Source organism: Lepisosteus oculatus, chromosome 21, assembly GCF_040954835.1.
Source record: "Lepisosteus oculatus isolate fLepOcu1 chromosome 21, fLepOcu1.hap2, whole genome shotgun sequence".
NCBI lineage: Eukaryota > Metazoa > Chordata > Actinopteri > Semionotiformes > Lepisosteidae > Lepisosteus > Lepisosteus oculatus.
Window position 1 is genome coordinate 4,253,885 of NC_090716.1, and position 17,297 is coordinate 4,271,181.

At 44.2% G+C, this 17,297-nt stretch overlaps 1 protein-coding gene across 2 annotated transcripts; it reads right to left on the reverse strand.

Annotated features, from left to right (window-relative positions):
• Positions 1–1,756: 1,756 nt before the first annotated feature.
• Positions 1,757–14,070, reverse strand: fbxo3 (F-box protein 3). 2 transcript variants are annotated; one of them, XM_006642682.3, is made up of 11 exons: positions 13,761–14,070; positions 12,583–12,672; positions 11,549–11,712; positions 11,093–11,207; positions 10,058–10,262; positions 9,084–9,129; positions 7,761–7,845; positions 6,943–7,065; positions 6,609–6,724; positions 5,623–5,813; positions 1,757–4,491 (listed from the first exon to the last, which is right to left on the reverse strand). In XM_006642682.3, exons 1-11 carry the CDS (start codon positions 13,850–13,852, stop codon positions 4,357–4,359), a joined length of 1,362 nt encoding a protein of 453 aa, XP_006642745.2. In that variant the 5' UTR covers positions 13,853–14,070; the 3' UTR covers positions 1,757–4,356. The 2 variants fall into 2 exon arrangements, with proteins under 2 accessions (XP_006642745.2, XP_015194174.2); XM_015338688.2 differs by having other exon boundaries at positions 1,757–4,494.
• Between the last annotated feature and the right edge of the window lie 3,227 nt (positions 14,071–17,297).

The following is a 17,297-nucleotide window of genomic DNA, read 5'->3' on the forward strand; positions in this document are numbered from 1 at the left end:
CTCAAATTTCTGCCGCCATTTTATCTTTTTATATCATGGGTACATGGTACCAGAGTTTAGGCTTCATAGTTTATAGACTTATGTAGTTGTTGATTGAACAGAGATATAAGGTGGATGACATCAAAATCTACAATTCAGTATCGCTGTACTTGAATAAAAGCTGGTGGCGCAGTGTCTAACATTGCTCCCTTACAGAACTGGAGCCCTGGGTTTAAATCCAGACCTGGGATGCTATCTGTGTGGAGCTTGTATGTTCTCTAATCAAAAACATACTTTTAGATTAATTGGCTTCTGGGGAAAATCGGCCCTGGTGTGAGTGTGTTTGTGTCTGTGTGGGTGCCCTGTGGCGTACAGGTGTACCTTCTGCTGGCTGGGATAGGCTCCAACGCCTCTGTAACCCCGAATTGGAAGAATTGCTTTGAAAATGGTTGGAAACATGGTTTCCGCTGGGAAAAAAAAAACATTTAGATGTTGTTTAAAACTGAAATTGAACTTCAATTGTGCTGTAGATAAACTGAACTGTTCAAAATGGAATTTACAGCTGTCCTGCAAGTACGTCTTCCTTTTACTACGAATCCCTTCACAGAGAAAAGTTAACTGTTACACTTTTCATATTATTTACTCTGCAGCCAGGGATCAGTAAACAGAGCAGCACAGGACAAAACATTTCTGGGGTTCTGAAACTAGCTAACCAGCCTTTCTGTTAAAGCTGATATCCTGGCTTTTTTTCTGAAAAACATCTGGATGAGACCCTCTGATCGTTGAGCTACAAGCTGCTGTAAGTGGGCCATGCATCTCCCTTCACGTGCAACATTTCAGAGGTTTCTTACAATCGAAACGTCCCATATGCATATAGGACCCCCGATTGAAATTTCACTTTTACAGTCAACACAAAACAGGTGAAGCCTGCTTCAGGGTTAAGACCCTGCACTTGCACCACAACGTGTTTAAAAGTTTGTTGACAAACGCCGTTAAGAGAAACTTTCTATTTCCGCAGCACATATACTGTATATCAAAAAAGCATTGTGGAAATATTTTAATTACAGGTTTCAAAGTGGTGCATAAAAACCTGAGACCAGTTCTAAATATAAGTAGCTGTTCTGGCTCAAGCTGTGTTGCATCTTTGTTATCAGTCCATTGTCCCCCCCACTGGAGTGTTAGTACTGGCCATGGAGAACTCAGACAAACAATGAAACAGTGGAGAGTTAAAGACAAAGAACACTTGCATTCTATAAGCAACGCATTCAATCTGGCCATATACATACAAACTGAAGAGGGGAAAAAAAAGGACCAGGCCAGATTTTATAAGGACATTTGTTCGCAAGAACAAGTGATGTTTTTGTTTAGATCTTCCAGTTCAAATGAAAGCCCTTTGTTGGTGATTAATGTAAGGCCCATGTCTCCAGATAAACATCTAGATGTTTCAAAAGCATGGATGATGCACAAAACAGCAATTTTCATTTCAGCAATTAAAATTGAATTCCAGCTCCGGACCGGGCCTTAGAATTAGGGGTGGCAAGAAGTGCTATTATACAAACTGTACATACTGTACATTCTTTACAAAAAAGATAGCAATGTTTGTGAGAAATATATTAAAAACCCCCAAAACACATTTCTGAACTTCTAAAGCTTGGTAAAACGGTTATGTCCCCTTGTTTAGAAACGTCATACAAAATTGTTTTTTTAATTAAAAACTACATTTAGCACTGTATTTAATATTACAGTCATCTTGCTTGAAAGAACAGGGAAACCTTCAAAGATTTAAACATAGCGCATTTATTCCCCAACATAGAAAATCAAAACATCTGTTATATATAAAAACAGTGATAATGAACAAAATGTCAAATTGCTTCATAAGAGGCGGACAGTCCTTGTGAAGTTCAGCCCGAAGAGCTATTGCACAACCTTCACAAAAAAGAAAAATATTTCTCATACCAAACAAGTGTATGTGTCAAAATTAAACAGATCACCTCAAGTGGGTAGCATAACTGATTGAAAGTAGCCTGAGGCAGATGTGCACAGTTAATCACACAGTCACTCGAAAACAGTCATTTGAGTCCTGAAATAAACCAAAATGATGACATGGAATCTTTTCCCTGCCTCACAAAAATCAAGACGTCCTGAAAAATGTCCACACTGTTCCTATCCCAAACTTTTTTGTCTTATCCCAAAGAAAAAAAAAAACTTTATATCTATTCCTATCTATTTACAAACTGAGATGAGTCATTTGTTGTCTTTTTTAGAGGAGGGGCTGGAGAAGCATGTGGCGATAGCTCTTCATTGCCAAGCATCAGTACATCAGTAGAGACCCCTGGGGTGTCTGTGTCTCGCAGAACTATTACAACACAGCTATAACGAAAGAGCAACACCGTCCTTTCTCCGAAAAACGTAGGGCCGTTACAGGACGAATGGAAAACAAATGGTGTTGGAAAAAAATCACAGAGCCAGAACTGCCTGGAACAGAAAAACTGGGAAAACGTTACATCATGGCAACCCATGTGACAAAGCACCCGAACTCTTTCCCCAGTTGAACAATTCATTTTCATCTGGATGATAACAAATGCGTGGTTAAAGGTTTTTCTTGTGCAATTATATCAGTAAAATATGTCAATGCTGCACTATGAATGCTGACTTCATTTGCGCTGAATTCAGAGGTTCAGAGGCGGAAATATTGACAGGGCAAAGCTGGGAATCACTTCAATATTGCAGAGCACTTTTTTAATTTCACATGACTTGATTTAGTAGATTAGGAAAATCAAGACGCATCATAACTTACTTCATCTGAATCTTTGTTTTAGGGGAGAACTACTAATTTCCGGCTCACTGGATAAAATAAATATTTGGCATAACGCATTATCTACTGGGATAATATGGGCCAAACTGTAGTTTAGACCATTCTCAGCATGTGGGCTAGGCTATTCTATTTTATCTACGAAATATGTTTTCCTGTTTGCACCACAGATATCTAATTGCATGTTATTTTCCTTTTTTAGATCCAAATGTCATATTACTTTTTTTTTTTTAATCATAGAGCCATGGGTTAAATGTGATCGACAGAAAACAACAAAAAAAATAGTATAACCCCAGCCTCATCTAACAGGGGAATGAGCTGCTGTTCCCATTTAAATATGGAATATTTTTTTAATCACGAATACCACAGAGCTTTTTTTAGAAACTTACAGCTACTTGTGAGTCAAATGACTCATTTAAATCATTTTAGGAGCTGAGACACAAAAACAGAACCGCAAAAAGGGAAAAAAATACTTAATGCAAACCACATTAAGCAAATTTGCAAGAGTGTCCTCCCTTCACATGGCTCATGGTTGTTATGAAAGTCTGGTGTGGATCAGAGTCACCCCCTGGCCACAATCACATTCACTTAGGAGTCCGTGAAAGTAAATGTGTGTCACCTAATCCATTACAGCTTGGCAAGACATCACTTGAGGATGTTGTCAACTTATTTTAAGTAATTGGGAAGCAGAGAAAACTGACCGTCATTCAGTCGGAGTGGTAACTTTCTGCATGCAAAAAAGAAAAAACAAGATATCGGTTTAAATCAATTACATAGACAGCTTTAACCCTAATAAAATAAAATGTACTTGTCAGTGTTACTGTTGATGCTGTGACGCGAGAGTGCAGCAGAACAAAAACGGTTTTCAAGACGTGTCGAATACATTATTTAAAACATTTTTTTTCCACTAACCAGCGTTTGGAAAAGAATGCATCATAAGGCAAAAGACTGCAATGATTCATTACAATAATGCATTTCATGTCTCTGTTTTCTGATCCTGCAGTCTAAGGCGGGCAAATATATATGAAGCTGTTGACCAGCACACGTAATAAATAAAAAACACCGATATTGGAAAACCTATTTATCGAGTCTACACAAACCTAAATGGGAACAGTTAATCTCCTATTGTTGACTATTCACTGTTTTCACTATTATGGTGCCCTGCTTCATATTTTAAGAGAAACGTATTTGGATAGAACAACGCCCAATCCTAGCTGCCTTTCAATGTTATTGTCTGCAAACACACTCTGCAAAATAAATCTCACTGTACTGGACAAATGCTTTGAGGCCAGCTGGCACTGGAACATAATACCCATTATTCCCGCAGTGGAAAACACTCGGTCCCAGGTCTCTTCATTAAAAAAAAACAAATAACTAAAACCACCACACGCCCTTAAAATGAAGCCTGGCGACAGAGGGAGTTGGAAGGAAAGTCTCGGGGCTCCAGGAGGAAATTCTGAGGTCAGCACAATGTTAGAAAGGAACAGCTGACTGAGGCAGAATTTTGCAGCCCCTGTCCTGTCTCTCAAAAGTCTCGCCGTGAAATCAAAGAAGAGAAAAGTGCATCAGATGTGGCGGGGACAGCGCCCACTAGGGGTGGGGATATTCAGAACCCCCCGGTCGCTCTCATCGTAGTCCTCGGTGTCCGAAGAGTGGTCCTCCTCATTGCACAGTGCGCTGGACGCCTCCGACGCCAGGCCCTGCTGGCAGGAAGCACATACACACAACAGGAGATCACTGCAGGTGAAAAGGGCTGCGCTGCACTTGTGCATATTAACCATCCCTAACGCCAAGAGTCATTTAAATCCCAGAAGGCATCAGCCAGCTGAGTTTTCAGTAAATGGCTTCCCTGGAACGTTTTTCTTGTAAGTGAGAAAACCACTCCAGAAATATTGGCCATCGTTCTCGACATGCAGTGAATGTCACAACATTTGGCAGAAGAACGGTTCTTGCAGAGGATTCTGGGCAGCTTCATTTTTTCTCCGTTTCAAGTCACTATTATTCGAAAAGGAACAAGTACTGATTGGCAAAACAGAGTCGGTTTTACTTCTTAAGGAGCAATGAACAACGAGGATGTTTTAAGTTAATTTTGGTATAAACAACTCCAGCCCTGGCATTCATTTTGCAGGTGCTTTTCAAACTAAAACCTACAAGATTTAACAGATATCTTCTCCAATTTGTCACCTCCTCCATCATCAGAGAGTTGTGTATTCCTATAAGGGTCTCGGAAAGCAAGAGTCTATCCTAGATGCTTTGGGCATGATGCAGGATTGCACCCTGGATGGGATACCAGTCCATCACAGGACACACACAGGAACAATGTACAGGCTCCAGTTAACCTAGCCAGAATGTTCTCAGGAGGAAGAAGGAAACCAGAGAATCTGGACAAAATTCATGTAGACACATGGAAAACATGCAATGTTCACACAGAACGCTCCCCAGATCAGAACTGAACCCAGGACCCCGGAGCGCCCCATCACACCACCATGACGGCCTTAACTAGTTCAACAAAGTAACGACAATGAGAAAGTCGGGACTGGAGCTGCCCGTCACTGGTTTAAGCCCTTCAAGAAGGGATTCCCAGTCCCGGACATGGAAGGCCAGAGTGTGCCTCCGGGTTTTCACTCCAGCTGGGCTCATAACAACCCGAATCAGCCCATCACTGGCTGAACTGGACCAGTTTAACAGTTCAGCCTCCCAGCTCTTCGACTGCTACTACTTTAACCAGCAGACAACACTGGGCAACTGTAGCGAGCTTGCAGGACATTTTCAGATCGGATATACTGGTTTCCTCCTGCTCATCTCCCCCCCCCCCCCCCAGGAGAACCTACCATCCGCACCACGGACTTGCGAAAGGGGGGGCAGACCATGTGGAAGCGCGGGATAGCGACGTTGAAGACCTCCTCTTTGTTCTTGAGCCGGTGGAAAGTGTAGTGCCCTTCCATGTACTCGGAGGTGGTGGAGAAGGTGGTGCAGCTGGCGTACTCGTGCACCTTGCCAGGTGTCATGACAGGAAATTCCCCTGTGGGCGGGGGCAGAGGGCAGAGGGCAGAGGTCATGCAGGTCACACGAAAGCCCAGCCACTGCAACACCCCCGCAGAAAAGGGTCGTCGCAGACCCTGGTGACCCCAAGGTGTGCTGGCTTCTGTTACAACCGTCCTCTCCATTATTTCCTTAACCGGACACGCGTCACCCCTTTCAGCTGCTAAAAGGTTGCAGGTTTTAGGTTTGTTACAGAACTTCACAACTTCACAGTGAAGCTGAAACCTAAAAGTTTAAGCACTGAAAATGACGTGCGTTAAACCTTGTCCAACGAGGGTCTCTCGAACCCAAAAAAATCTGACAATGCTCCATCATCCATGTTCTGGTAACACATAGATCTTCGCATCCTCTCCCCAACACCCCTGTGTCACGTCTCAGCTTCCCCCCTCTCTACAAGACCACTTTCAGGTGCCTCTTGTCACTCCTTGTTGCTATTTTTTTACGTACCAGCTTGTGGTATGGGCTGTCTACGATGTGTGGCGTTATGTGTCGTACAGTGCCGTCTCCTGCAGTGTGTATGTCCTGAGTGATTGGCGCGAATAAGAATTCCAGTGTACACATATGTATAACAATAAATTCCTCTACTATTCGAGGTCTGGATGCCATACCGCTGTGGAAACAGAAGTTAAAAATGGCAGCCACGACTCTGCCAAGTTCCTACGGTAACGGCGTACGCAGAGGGCCTGACGTCTGGGCCCATCGGCGGCCCAACTTTCTAACTTCCAACCGGACCCCTGATCCAGGATTTGAGGGGAAACACGGGATCACAACGTACCCACAACACCTGGGCCGCGCACCTCTTCCACGTTCCCGTTGGCGTTGGTGATCTTCCAGTACCTGGTGTCCAGCTGGCAGGCGTTCTCCGGCAAGGCGTCTCTGGACATTTCGATCCTGCCGCGAAGGAGACGCCACAGAGGTTACGGCTCGAGCCTGGCGCCACCGCTGCCCCCCCCACACACACACACACACCAAACGAGACAACTCCCCCGCCGCACGCAAAATCCACCCTGCAGACGCGGCGCAGTGTGTCGGCGGCTGTGCCCGCGGACCCGCCCACTTCACCGCCGGGCAGCCGCGCCGCGCGGCGGAGGGATGGGGGCCGGGCTCACCTGATGCGGTAGGTGAAGAAGAAATGGGGGGGGTGCACAGAACTGAGCTCGGGCAGGAAAGAGGTAGACACGGACACCTTGATGTCCCCTGTGGTCGCCACACACGCCTTGTCATGGACATACCTGGGGACACAGGCAGAGAGAGAGAGAGATCGAGGGAAAGCAGAGATTGAGGCAGTGTTGCGTCACCCTGCTCTCATTGGCATTTTAAAATACACAATTTGCTGTAAATCCCATGTCCCGTTCTCATGGGTTTTTTTCATCTCTTTTCATGTCTTCAAGTCATCTTGCTGAGGCTCCTGGCCAGGCCTCCCCAGTACATGCCTGTCGGTACTGGACGATGCATGGCTCTTGCAGGTCGGTTATCTTCTTTCAAGACATGCACCACGCCGCACCGGATGGTACAGCCTACTATTGCCTACATAAGCTTACAAACGGGTGCATTTTGCACTTCGGCTTCTACCACGCGCTTCCCTCTTTCTGCAAGACCACGAAAGAAAAAAAGCACGAAGGAATCCAAGGAATGAAGAGGTCTGGCATGACAGCCATCAAGAGGCTAAGCTGAAGAGAAGTAACAAGTGAGTATTTCCTTGGCTCAAAGGCACATCAACATAACCACCTAGTGGAGCAGGGCCAGGGGATTTCGGAAAAAGGAGGATGAACAGCCTGCTCCAAACCGAGAAGGCAGAATGAACAACAGGCACATCCAAATGCAATTCAGACCAAAGCCGAGTGGCTTCAGGAAAATAAAGGCCTCTGGCAAGATTTTTACAGCAAGTTCCGTGTAAGAGCCCTTATTGTGTACGACTGAGAAATACCTGAAAATCTGGTCTCGGATTATTGGAAACTCTCCCGTCACCACATTGTGCACATAACTGGTGAACCACTCAGTGAAGCTTGATCCTGTGAAAGTAACAGGATACAGATGGCTGGAGGTCATTTGGGCAAGAGGAGGACATAATAAAATCACGCGTTCATTGTCAATGCATTAGTCAGATCAATCCTGTACTGTACAGGTCACGACCGCTGTAAAGGTAAGCCCTTGTGCTGATTATAAAACCGCCCATTACCCACTCTTCAGGCACCACTCGGACTGTGCCTTATTCCACAAGCCACAATTTTGCTGTATTTCAAGATACTCGGGAAGTATCTGCAGGCTGGTGCCAGTGTTCATTTGTAACAAAACTGGTGCGGTAAAAATGAAGCAGGCAGGAAGCAGGTCCAGATTCCTTTGCGCCTCTCTTTCTAAAAACACACGCCCGGATTCAAACTCAACAGTCTCTCCGAAAGTCTTGTTCAGTTCTGTATCTGGGTTAATCTGCCTGACGAGGTTGTGGGGAGAGATCAATACTTGCTAGGAGCATTCGTGTCAGCACGTAAGAAAGCTATAACACATAAATGGTTACAAAGAGACCCCCGCCCCCCAACCAAAGAAAACTGGACTGTTATTGTTTCAGAGATTTATGAAATGGAAAAATTAACCTTTCGGTTAGGATTCCAGAAGGAAGTTTTTGAGAGATACGGGGAGAGGTGGATTATTTCTAGAACCTAACAAGCCTGACTTTACACATTATACCCTCTGTAAAGATGCAAAAGACTGATAAATAACAGACTTTATACTCATTTATATTTTTAATACTTGAGGTTTTGAGATAACTGGCAACTTTTTTCCCCCCCCGATAACAAACATCCTTTGTATGTTAATAAAAAACATAAGTACAATCAACAGGCTCTCGAGTCGAGAGACTTCCACCCCTGCAGTCGCCATGACTACAAAATAGATCACAGTGTTCTTTAGGCAGGAGGCCTGGTTACAATTCCTTCCTTTTCTCCCCTGAACATTACAATATTACTTATCTTGTGAAATAACTAGAAATTCTCCATTACTGGCCCTCCGTATCGCTAGGCAATTTTCCCCTACTATTAGCCAACGTTTCAGGCAAACACTGTCATCAGCCTTTCAAAACCAACGTGCTGACTCCTGGTGCTGGACAGCCACGGTTGACCACATTGTCTGATCAACTTAAAAGGCCTTGATGAGTGAAGACTTTGCAAACGGAGGCTGCTTAACTAAAGTCAATAATGAACACAATTAGAAAGTGATGAAGTCGGATGGAATGAAAATCAGATCCGCATCCCACCTGTAATGAACATGTCAATTGCAGAAGGATCCTGCGCCATTTGATCCTGAAAAAAAAGAAGAGAGCATTTTTAGGATCATTAATCCATGAAGAACTTTTCCACTGTAACACAAAACATTAGCCTTCAAATACATCTAGCATCACAACCAATAAACTGAATAAGTGCTATGCCCTCTAGTGGGAAGAAGAGGTAATGTTTCTAGTAGCTCCCTAACGACTCTGCCTTTCAAGTAAAAAGAGACAACAGCACAGTACAGAACACAGATTCTGGAAGGGGAATTTAAGAATAATGTCTGTATATTTGGAATTCAGAAAATGTTCAGTTTCCTTGATAGCGTCCAGATTTAAGGACATAACTACCATTGTATTTGCACTTAAGTCTTAGTTGTCAAGGAACACAGTCATGCTGGCTTTCTAGAAACTCTTGACAATAAATAAGCTGTATCGTTGCATCTAAACCAGAACAGTGGATTTTTTTTTTTTTAAAGAAAAAGACTGCTGTACTTGTTGAAAAACTCTCCATTCTGATACACCCGGAGTTTTCTAGCTTTTTCTGTTTGGAGAGGCCTTTTTTCCCCAGCAATCACTCTCAGTCCAAATAAAACCAAAAAGCAAAACAAAAAAAAGACTGAGACGCTGTGACAGAAAACTCTGCTGCCACAGACTGAAAATAAAATCTGAAATAAAATGAAAATAAAATATCGAAGGCAGACCCGCTGGTTAACCGGCGCACTGATCAGAGCAGGATCCCCTGTGCTATGTGCTGCCCTTACAGGACGAGAACACTCTGTGCTGCCCAAGTTCTGGGGGGTCATCTTTGAGCCACAAGGTCCCTGCTAAAACGGGGATTCTCTTCAGTTTCAACCATTGGGGGACGCCCTCTTTTTTAAGGGAAGAGCCTCTGCACACCCCCGTACTGCACCCCTAACTGTCCCTGACGAGCTGCTGCCCTGAGCGGTGGTGGCGTCTCTGACCGGACAGTGGTAGAAGATCTCATCGCGGTGCCGGCCCTCCACGCTCTCCAGCGCCAGGTACTGACTGAGGCCCGTGTGGAAGCAGAAGGTCAGCGGGAGGCACTTGCTCATGCCCTTGCGGTGCTGGAAGCCCCCGGCCGCCGTCTCGATGTCCAGCAGGTCCTCCGAGCGGTAGTGGTTGGACAGGGCCATGCTCCCCATCAGCCTGCAGCCCGAACGACAAGCGCCAGGCGCACGTTCCGTTTATCAGAGACATGAGCTACCACCGTTCGCTTGTTTTGCACCCCTGAGAGGACAGGACACTGTCACATCCTGGTGACAGCCCAGAGAGAGAGAGGACACTGTCACACACTGTTCACAGCCCAGAGAGAGAGAGGACACTGTCACACCCTGGTGACAGCCCAGAGAGAGAGAGAGGACACTGTCACACACTGGTGACAGCCCAGAGAGAGAGGACACTGTCACACACTGGTGACAGCCCAGAGAGAGAGCGAGGACACTGTCACACACTGGTGACAGCCCAGAGAGAGAGCTGACACACACTGGTGACAGCCCAGAGAGAGAGAGAGGACACTGACACACACTGGTGACAGTCCAGAGAGAGAGAGGGGACACTGTCGCACACTATTCACAGAATTGCAGTCTGAAGACAAAAGAATTGATAGCACATGCATATAAAATCTATGGTATGGCTGTTTCACAAAATGGGTTCAGAAGAATGGAATGTACTGTCTCTTTTTACAGCCTTGGCTCAATGAAAGCTGTTTAAGTGAAGTGTAAAACCAGTTTATGTTTAAGTGAAGAGGCAGAGGGCCCGTCATTTTAAAAACTGCATTTCGGTGACATTCAATCCGAAGTATCAGTCAAACCTCACTGGCCAAACGACCTCTAGGCACGTGTGGACACTCAACAAGCACAGACAACCGCTTACATACAAAGAGATCGTAACACTCACTACACAAGCTCAACTCTGTAGATCAAACCAAGCAGGAAGTACATGGATGCCTTCTTTGCAACCGTGAAGCTCATCCTTACCCGGGCACCACCAGCTTCTGTCCGTTGTGTATCCGAAAGGAGCAGCGGTAATCAGTGGGCAGCTTGCAGCCAATCTGGGCTTCGACAGCATCGAGCTCCTCTTCTTTCACACCCTCTGAAGAACCATCGACAAAGTGGCACAGCCAGGGACGTTAAAATTAGGAACAGACCAGTGCATTTATTACCTATGGCAAATGTCTTTTTAGGTAAGCAGCAAACAGTGAAACATTACAGCATAGTTAACCCTCAGCCTCAGATCTTTTCTTCTGTATTTACAGATCAATAATAGGTAGTGGAGGGTGTCTGACATTCCCATTAGTTCAGTTTCTGGAAGAGAAAACCAAAAGAATTTCTACTGGTCTCCATCTGTAATTTGGATCCACTTCATGCAATAATTCAATAATGCATGACCAAACTACGGTACTTTTAAAACACTCCATGGCAGGATTCCACTACCTTTCAGCGAGACAATCATTCTTGGGCTCTTCTGCTCGAGATATCTCTTCAGGTCGTCCCAGGCTTTCTTTAGAGTGGCATAATGATCAATATAGCGTCCCAGGTCTAAGTAGAACTCCTTGAACAAGTCCTTCCAGCTCTGATTCCTCTGGACTTTATCTGACCTGATGAATACAGGAGTACATATCAACCAGGCATTTCTATAACAGCCCCTCGGGAATCACCATCAAAAAAGGATTTATAGATCGCTTAAAAAGCACAGGCTGCTGAAGAGCTGGGAATGAGGCTGACTTTATTATTGGCCTTTTAAGTAAGTAACGACATCAATTAAGTAATTATGGACTTGTATGAGATTCTGGGAAACTAAAGGGTACAGACTCCGTATTAGTAATACAGTATCACAGCTCCATTCCAGAAATCGTAACCAACAAAAGAGTTCTGTCTCTGTAATGATTAATACTTATATATATCCTAGCTAGGCTTCTCACAGGCATGAAGTATCATGTGGGCTCAATGTCTCACAAACTGTTTTCTACAATTTGCATCTTGCTAATAAAAGGTTGGATATTTTGGATCTTGTGCCCTCTCACTAATTATGTAACAACGCCTTGTTAATTTTGTTCATCTGGGTGAAATGAATTGGAGAAAAACTCACTTTGCTGTTGGTTCAACCTTTACAGAGAATGACCCCAGAAGTAGTAATAATACTTACACGCATTAAAACAGGCATCATGCTTTGATCTGCAGCATCAGGTTTTTATATGTGGACAACTAAAACAACTCCTACTATTCATACAAAGCAAGACCTGTTCTCATAAGCAAGATGCACTACTTATTTTGGACAGGATAAAGAGAGTATGAATTCAAATCATTTATTTTCAACTAAATGCAGTTTTATTTGTTTTATGACTATAGAAAAACAACAGCTTAATATGTTCCAGATATGTATAGAAATTAGCAAGGTGGGTTTTACATAGACAAACAGCAGTACTAAATGGGGAAAGGGCACAATACCGGAGACACACTTTACTCACTCTGTTAAAAGCCAATATTTCTGGCATTGAGGTTTCCACAGCGGATTGTGGTTGGAAAGTGCATGGAGCCTTCGGCTGACATTGCTGCAGCTGAGAACACACAACGTATTGATTTCGGGTCAGGATGTTAATGGTTTAGTGGTGAAAACAAAGCCGGAGTATGTCGGCAGAATCTACCTGTCTCTATCGTGCATGCATGTCAATACACAATTAGGAAAGAAGTGTATTGTATATCGAACAGACAGCTGAAAATATGATCCTGAAAGAGCATTCAAAGTATGTAAGCGACTGAATAAAGTTTAAAACATCCTAGTAAATACAATTGATAAAAGCACATTTTACACAATGCTATAGGGCCTCGTCAAAACTGTTTAAGGTAGAGAGATATGACATTCTATTTTCTACAAAACCAGGCATCTCCATTGAGGAAAAAAAAGTATTTATTTACTGCTTTATACATTACAGATTCGCTGTGATGATCATTAACAAGTTTCGCAACACAAAAACACCTGTTTTGTGCAAACATTTTCTATTAAACTACATGTTGTGTCTTAAATCAAGAACTTCCCACAGAGGTTTAACAATCATATCAACGATGATTAGGTGTCAAGTACAAATGTGTTTTCATCTGAAGAGATCGTTTTGCTGCTCTTCTTAAACACGCAATAACCAATCTCCTGTCAACACCTATTAAAAGTTGTCACGAAACTCAACACGATGGGTTGGTTCTGGCAGAAGAAACCTTATATAGGCACATAAAGAACCACAAGGGCACAAAATGGATGTTTTGAAACGGAGAAATGCCATAGTCACCTCACACCGTGAGGATGTTATGCAACAATAACCTGTCATTGCTATTCTAAATACAAGCATGATCCGACAACTGAATTTCCCACTTCAACGAAAAACAATCTGCTGTCATTGGCAAATAACAAGGGCAACACTTTATTTGGACCTACACCTATTCCGACGTAAAGCACCGAAAAACAAACAAACAATTTAACAACAACAAAAATCCAAATAATAATTTCTTTCCTATCTCCGAAAACAACCACCTGACCGGAGTTAGGCAAACAGACACGGGGAAACTATTAACGTACGACATTCACGCAGCCGTGCCTTTTGTGCCACTCGGTGTACAGGCGGTCCAAGGCTGCCGGGCGGCGGGGAAAACTCACCTTATCAGATCTCTGAAATCGAGGAACGATAAAATCAGCAGTAAAGGATCCGAAGGCAAAACCTCCAAACTGAGCTCCATGGACGCCGCCATCTTGGAACCTGGCAGACAGGAGCCCCTCCCCCCCGTGCAAGAGGGCGGGGCAGCACGCTGCTTTGTTATCAAATAGTTCGCACATGTGGCGAGCGCAAGATGCCCATGTGGATTAGGCGAAGGTGTACGCGCTTGCACATGGCGGTCGTCCTGTCTTTACCCTGGCTGCGGGAGATGGAAAACAACCGTGACATATCCTCCTCCCCGCTGCCCCCTCCCAGCTTTTCCCGTGCTCTGTGATGAGGTGCTTATCGGACAACGGGGTCCGTGGGGGAAAACTCAGAAGTTGTTCGTGGGGAATGCCCTCCGCGGTAGCCAGGGGAAAAGAAAACAACTCATTCCACAGATCTACTGCAGCAGTCTGGGTTACATCTGCCCTCTTTGGTGGTTGATCTGCTCTGAAAAACGCTTGTGGTGGATTTCTTGACCTGCCGGTGCACGTAACACTTGCATACTTTGTAATGTATAGTCGTACGTACCGGTACCTCCCGCACCAGGGACTGCGGGAATGAAAGATTTTCCGATTATGTGTCAGAGGTATTCCGTAAGAACACAAGAGAATATTCTTTTGTAAGAATATAATAGTGTCTCCTCTCTCTTGTAACCTTTCCTTGCGTTTTTCTGTTATCATAAGACTAAAGAAGACCTATTTCCGAGATAAGGTGTTTAAAACCTTATCCTCTGGAAACAGCTGGCTAAAACGCAGCCGTTTTTTATCCCTGTTTCGGATTTATGAGGCTTTTTTAAAAACCACCAGATGGCAACAAAGAGGCACGTTTTGCCGACAGGGCTAAAGTGAAGCCCAAGCTAGTGTCTCATCGTGACGTAACATGGATTTTGTGTTATAGCTTGCTTACTTCCGGGTCTATTACATAATTATCCAAAGGACCAGAAAGCTAATATGTACATATTTGGGCTCTTTTAGAGCATTTTGATATATTTATAAATTCTTTAATTTTTACATAAAAAGCCCAAAACTGTTGTGAGATGCACACAGAGGTGCATCAATATAAACACTGACTGTATTTTTAAATGTTTTGTTGGAGTTCTCTGTGAATGTAAACTATATTCATTCACATCTACTGGATTCATGTTGCAAGGCCCAATAGCTTTCTCTGGAGAGATTTCAATTTTTTATGTTAACCCTCATACAAATCTATTGTCTTCCGTAGACTGATTATAGCAAACTGGCCAAGTAAAAATCCAGAGATTCACAACAGACCTGCCTCCTAGACCCAGTATTATGTTTAAAAACAGGAAATACATTGACTATTCTAGCCACTTTTCCTCCTGCTACGCTTTCACTGAAAGCTATAAGAGTAATAAAGCAAGTGATTCTAATACCTTATATTCCAATACCTGCCCTAGGCTAGGACTGTTAGCCCTTCATCTGCTCATGCACAGACAGCATGTTGCACTATTGTACTTTCTGGACACTCAATCTGTATATACCTATGCGCATTTTGCTCACATTTTATTGTTTTACAGTGACTATGAGCATATTTTGCACACACCTAACTCTATATATTGATTTTGTATTGCTGTACTTTTAGTCTATTCTGATGTCTGTTTTTGCTTGTCTTGGGCTGGGCTGCTGTAACACCTCAATTTCCCTTCGGGATCAATAAAGCCTTATCTATCTATCTGTCTGGGGACAGATGTGAACCTGGTTCAATATCGTGTCACCAGCAGAGCTTTCTTCACATAATGAACAGGGCAAATATTTGTGAAGGGGGACGCTCTGGGCAGTGCAGAGAATTTATTTTTAGGAGAGAATCGTGCTTTAGGCACTGCACAGTCAGTCTCCTGTGTACCTTCAAGATTTACAATAAAGTGTTAGAGGATCAAGCATTTTTCAGCTTCTCACCCTTGGAAAACGCTTCCTCATCGTATCCAAAAAGCTCCTGAGGTTTTTTAAATCTCTCCTCAAAACGTACTTGTTTTCAATGGCCAATTCCAATTCATAACCTAATTCTTTTTTTTTCTTAATTTGATATTTATACAACTATTTTGTATTTTCTTTTCTTTTTTTTCTGCATGCTGTACATCGTTTGAATGTGTATTTATGTAAAGTGCCTTGACAGTGCCCGGGATTGAAAGGCGCTGTATACAAATAAAAGTGATTGACATATTGGTATGACCTATTTGTAATTTGTCATTTGTAATGATCATACGTCCCTTACGCAATTATTTAGGGTAAATAATTAAGGATGATCCCTGCCTGATACCTGCAGTATCAATCAACAGCTTCGTCTCTGTGAGGCAGGGGATTCTTTGGAAAACCCAGTCAAGTCACATACAATGAACCAGAGAAAATTGTATGATAAAATAATAATACAGTCTGTCTGGCAACAGTACAACATGACAGTAGCTGAGCACCCATCTTCACTTTTGTACCCTGTTGCACTGCCCTGGACTGAGTAAAAATGAAGTTGGCCTCCTCTAATGTCGGGAATGTCAGCAGAGACTAGGCTCTGTAGAGAGACACAGATATCTATCTGGCTGCAGCGCCGCCCCACAGCCTTGTTAACTATCAGAGGAGATACATGGAAGGACATTCAGGGGCAGCACTTTAAAAAAGGGGTAAGAGGGGAGTTGGTCCTGAGATCAAGACTGGCAGGTTTAGGGCCCTGGAGCAAGGCGGAGACGTCTCTGTCAGAGAGGGGTGTGAAGGGGTTTAAGGAAGGAGAGCTTGTGCAGGAAGCAGGAGAGGGGTTTGTGGAGGGGAGGTGGTGGCTGAAGGGTTTGTGGAGATGAGAGATTTTGGAGGTGACCCTGATGAGGCAGTGATTCACATGGTAGAAGGGGTTGGAGAAGAGCACACCAGGCCTGTAGGCAGAAGAACAGTTGGATGATAGACAGGGAGTAGGAATGTTTGGCAGAGGCAAGGGCAGAGAGAAGGAGCTGAAAGAAGACAGGGACAGCCACCTCAGATCTCCTGCATTCATTTTCAGCTGAGTGCAGCTCGTGGCTGAGGGGAGAATGGAGGAGAGCCGGGCCAGGGGAGGCAGGCTGAGAAGTGAAGGGCCCTGGTGGGGTCAGGTCTGCCCTGAGCAGGGGAAGCAGACAGAGGGCAGAGGCGGCGCCCAGAGGCGACAGCCGAGGCTGGTGGTGGAGGAATATGGGAGTGAGAGAGGGAAGGAGAGCAGAAAGCGAGGGAGCTAGTCAAGGGGGGTGGGGGAGAGGGTGGAGGGAGGAGTGGGGGCAGTCCCTGGACAGCTGCCTTTGTGAGCAATGGCAGAGGAAGAGAGAGTGAAGCTGAAAGAGTGCAGAAGGGGTAGTGTCCCTGCCGTGGAGTTGTGATTGGAAAGATGGAGGTTGCAGTCACCTGGCAGGGTCGCGGGGATCGCAGTGCTGCGTCGCTGTTCCATTTTTGAGTCCATCACAGTTAACTTGTTCCTTATAATCCCGAAGCACGTGTTATAATAAAAGAAAAAATAATGGC

Excerpts from the sequence above, each read along its gene's own strand:
- fbxo3 (XM_015338688.2), bottom strand. The coding sequence starts at position 13,852 with ATGGCGGCGTCCATGGAGCTCAGTTTGGAGGTTTTGCCTTCGGATCCT. Across the intron at positions 11,208-11,548 it reads AATGATTGTCTCGCTGAAAG|AGGGTGTGAAAGAAGAGGAG; the intron begins GTAGTGGAATCC and ends ATGGTTCTTCAG. Across the intron at positions 5,814-6,608 it reads GCGCGGCCCAGGTGTTGTGG|GGGAATTTCCTGTCATGACA; the intron begins GTACGTTGTGAT and ends CCCCGCCCACAG.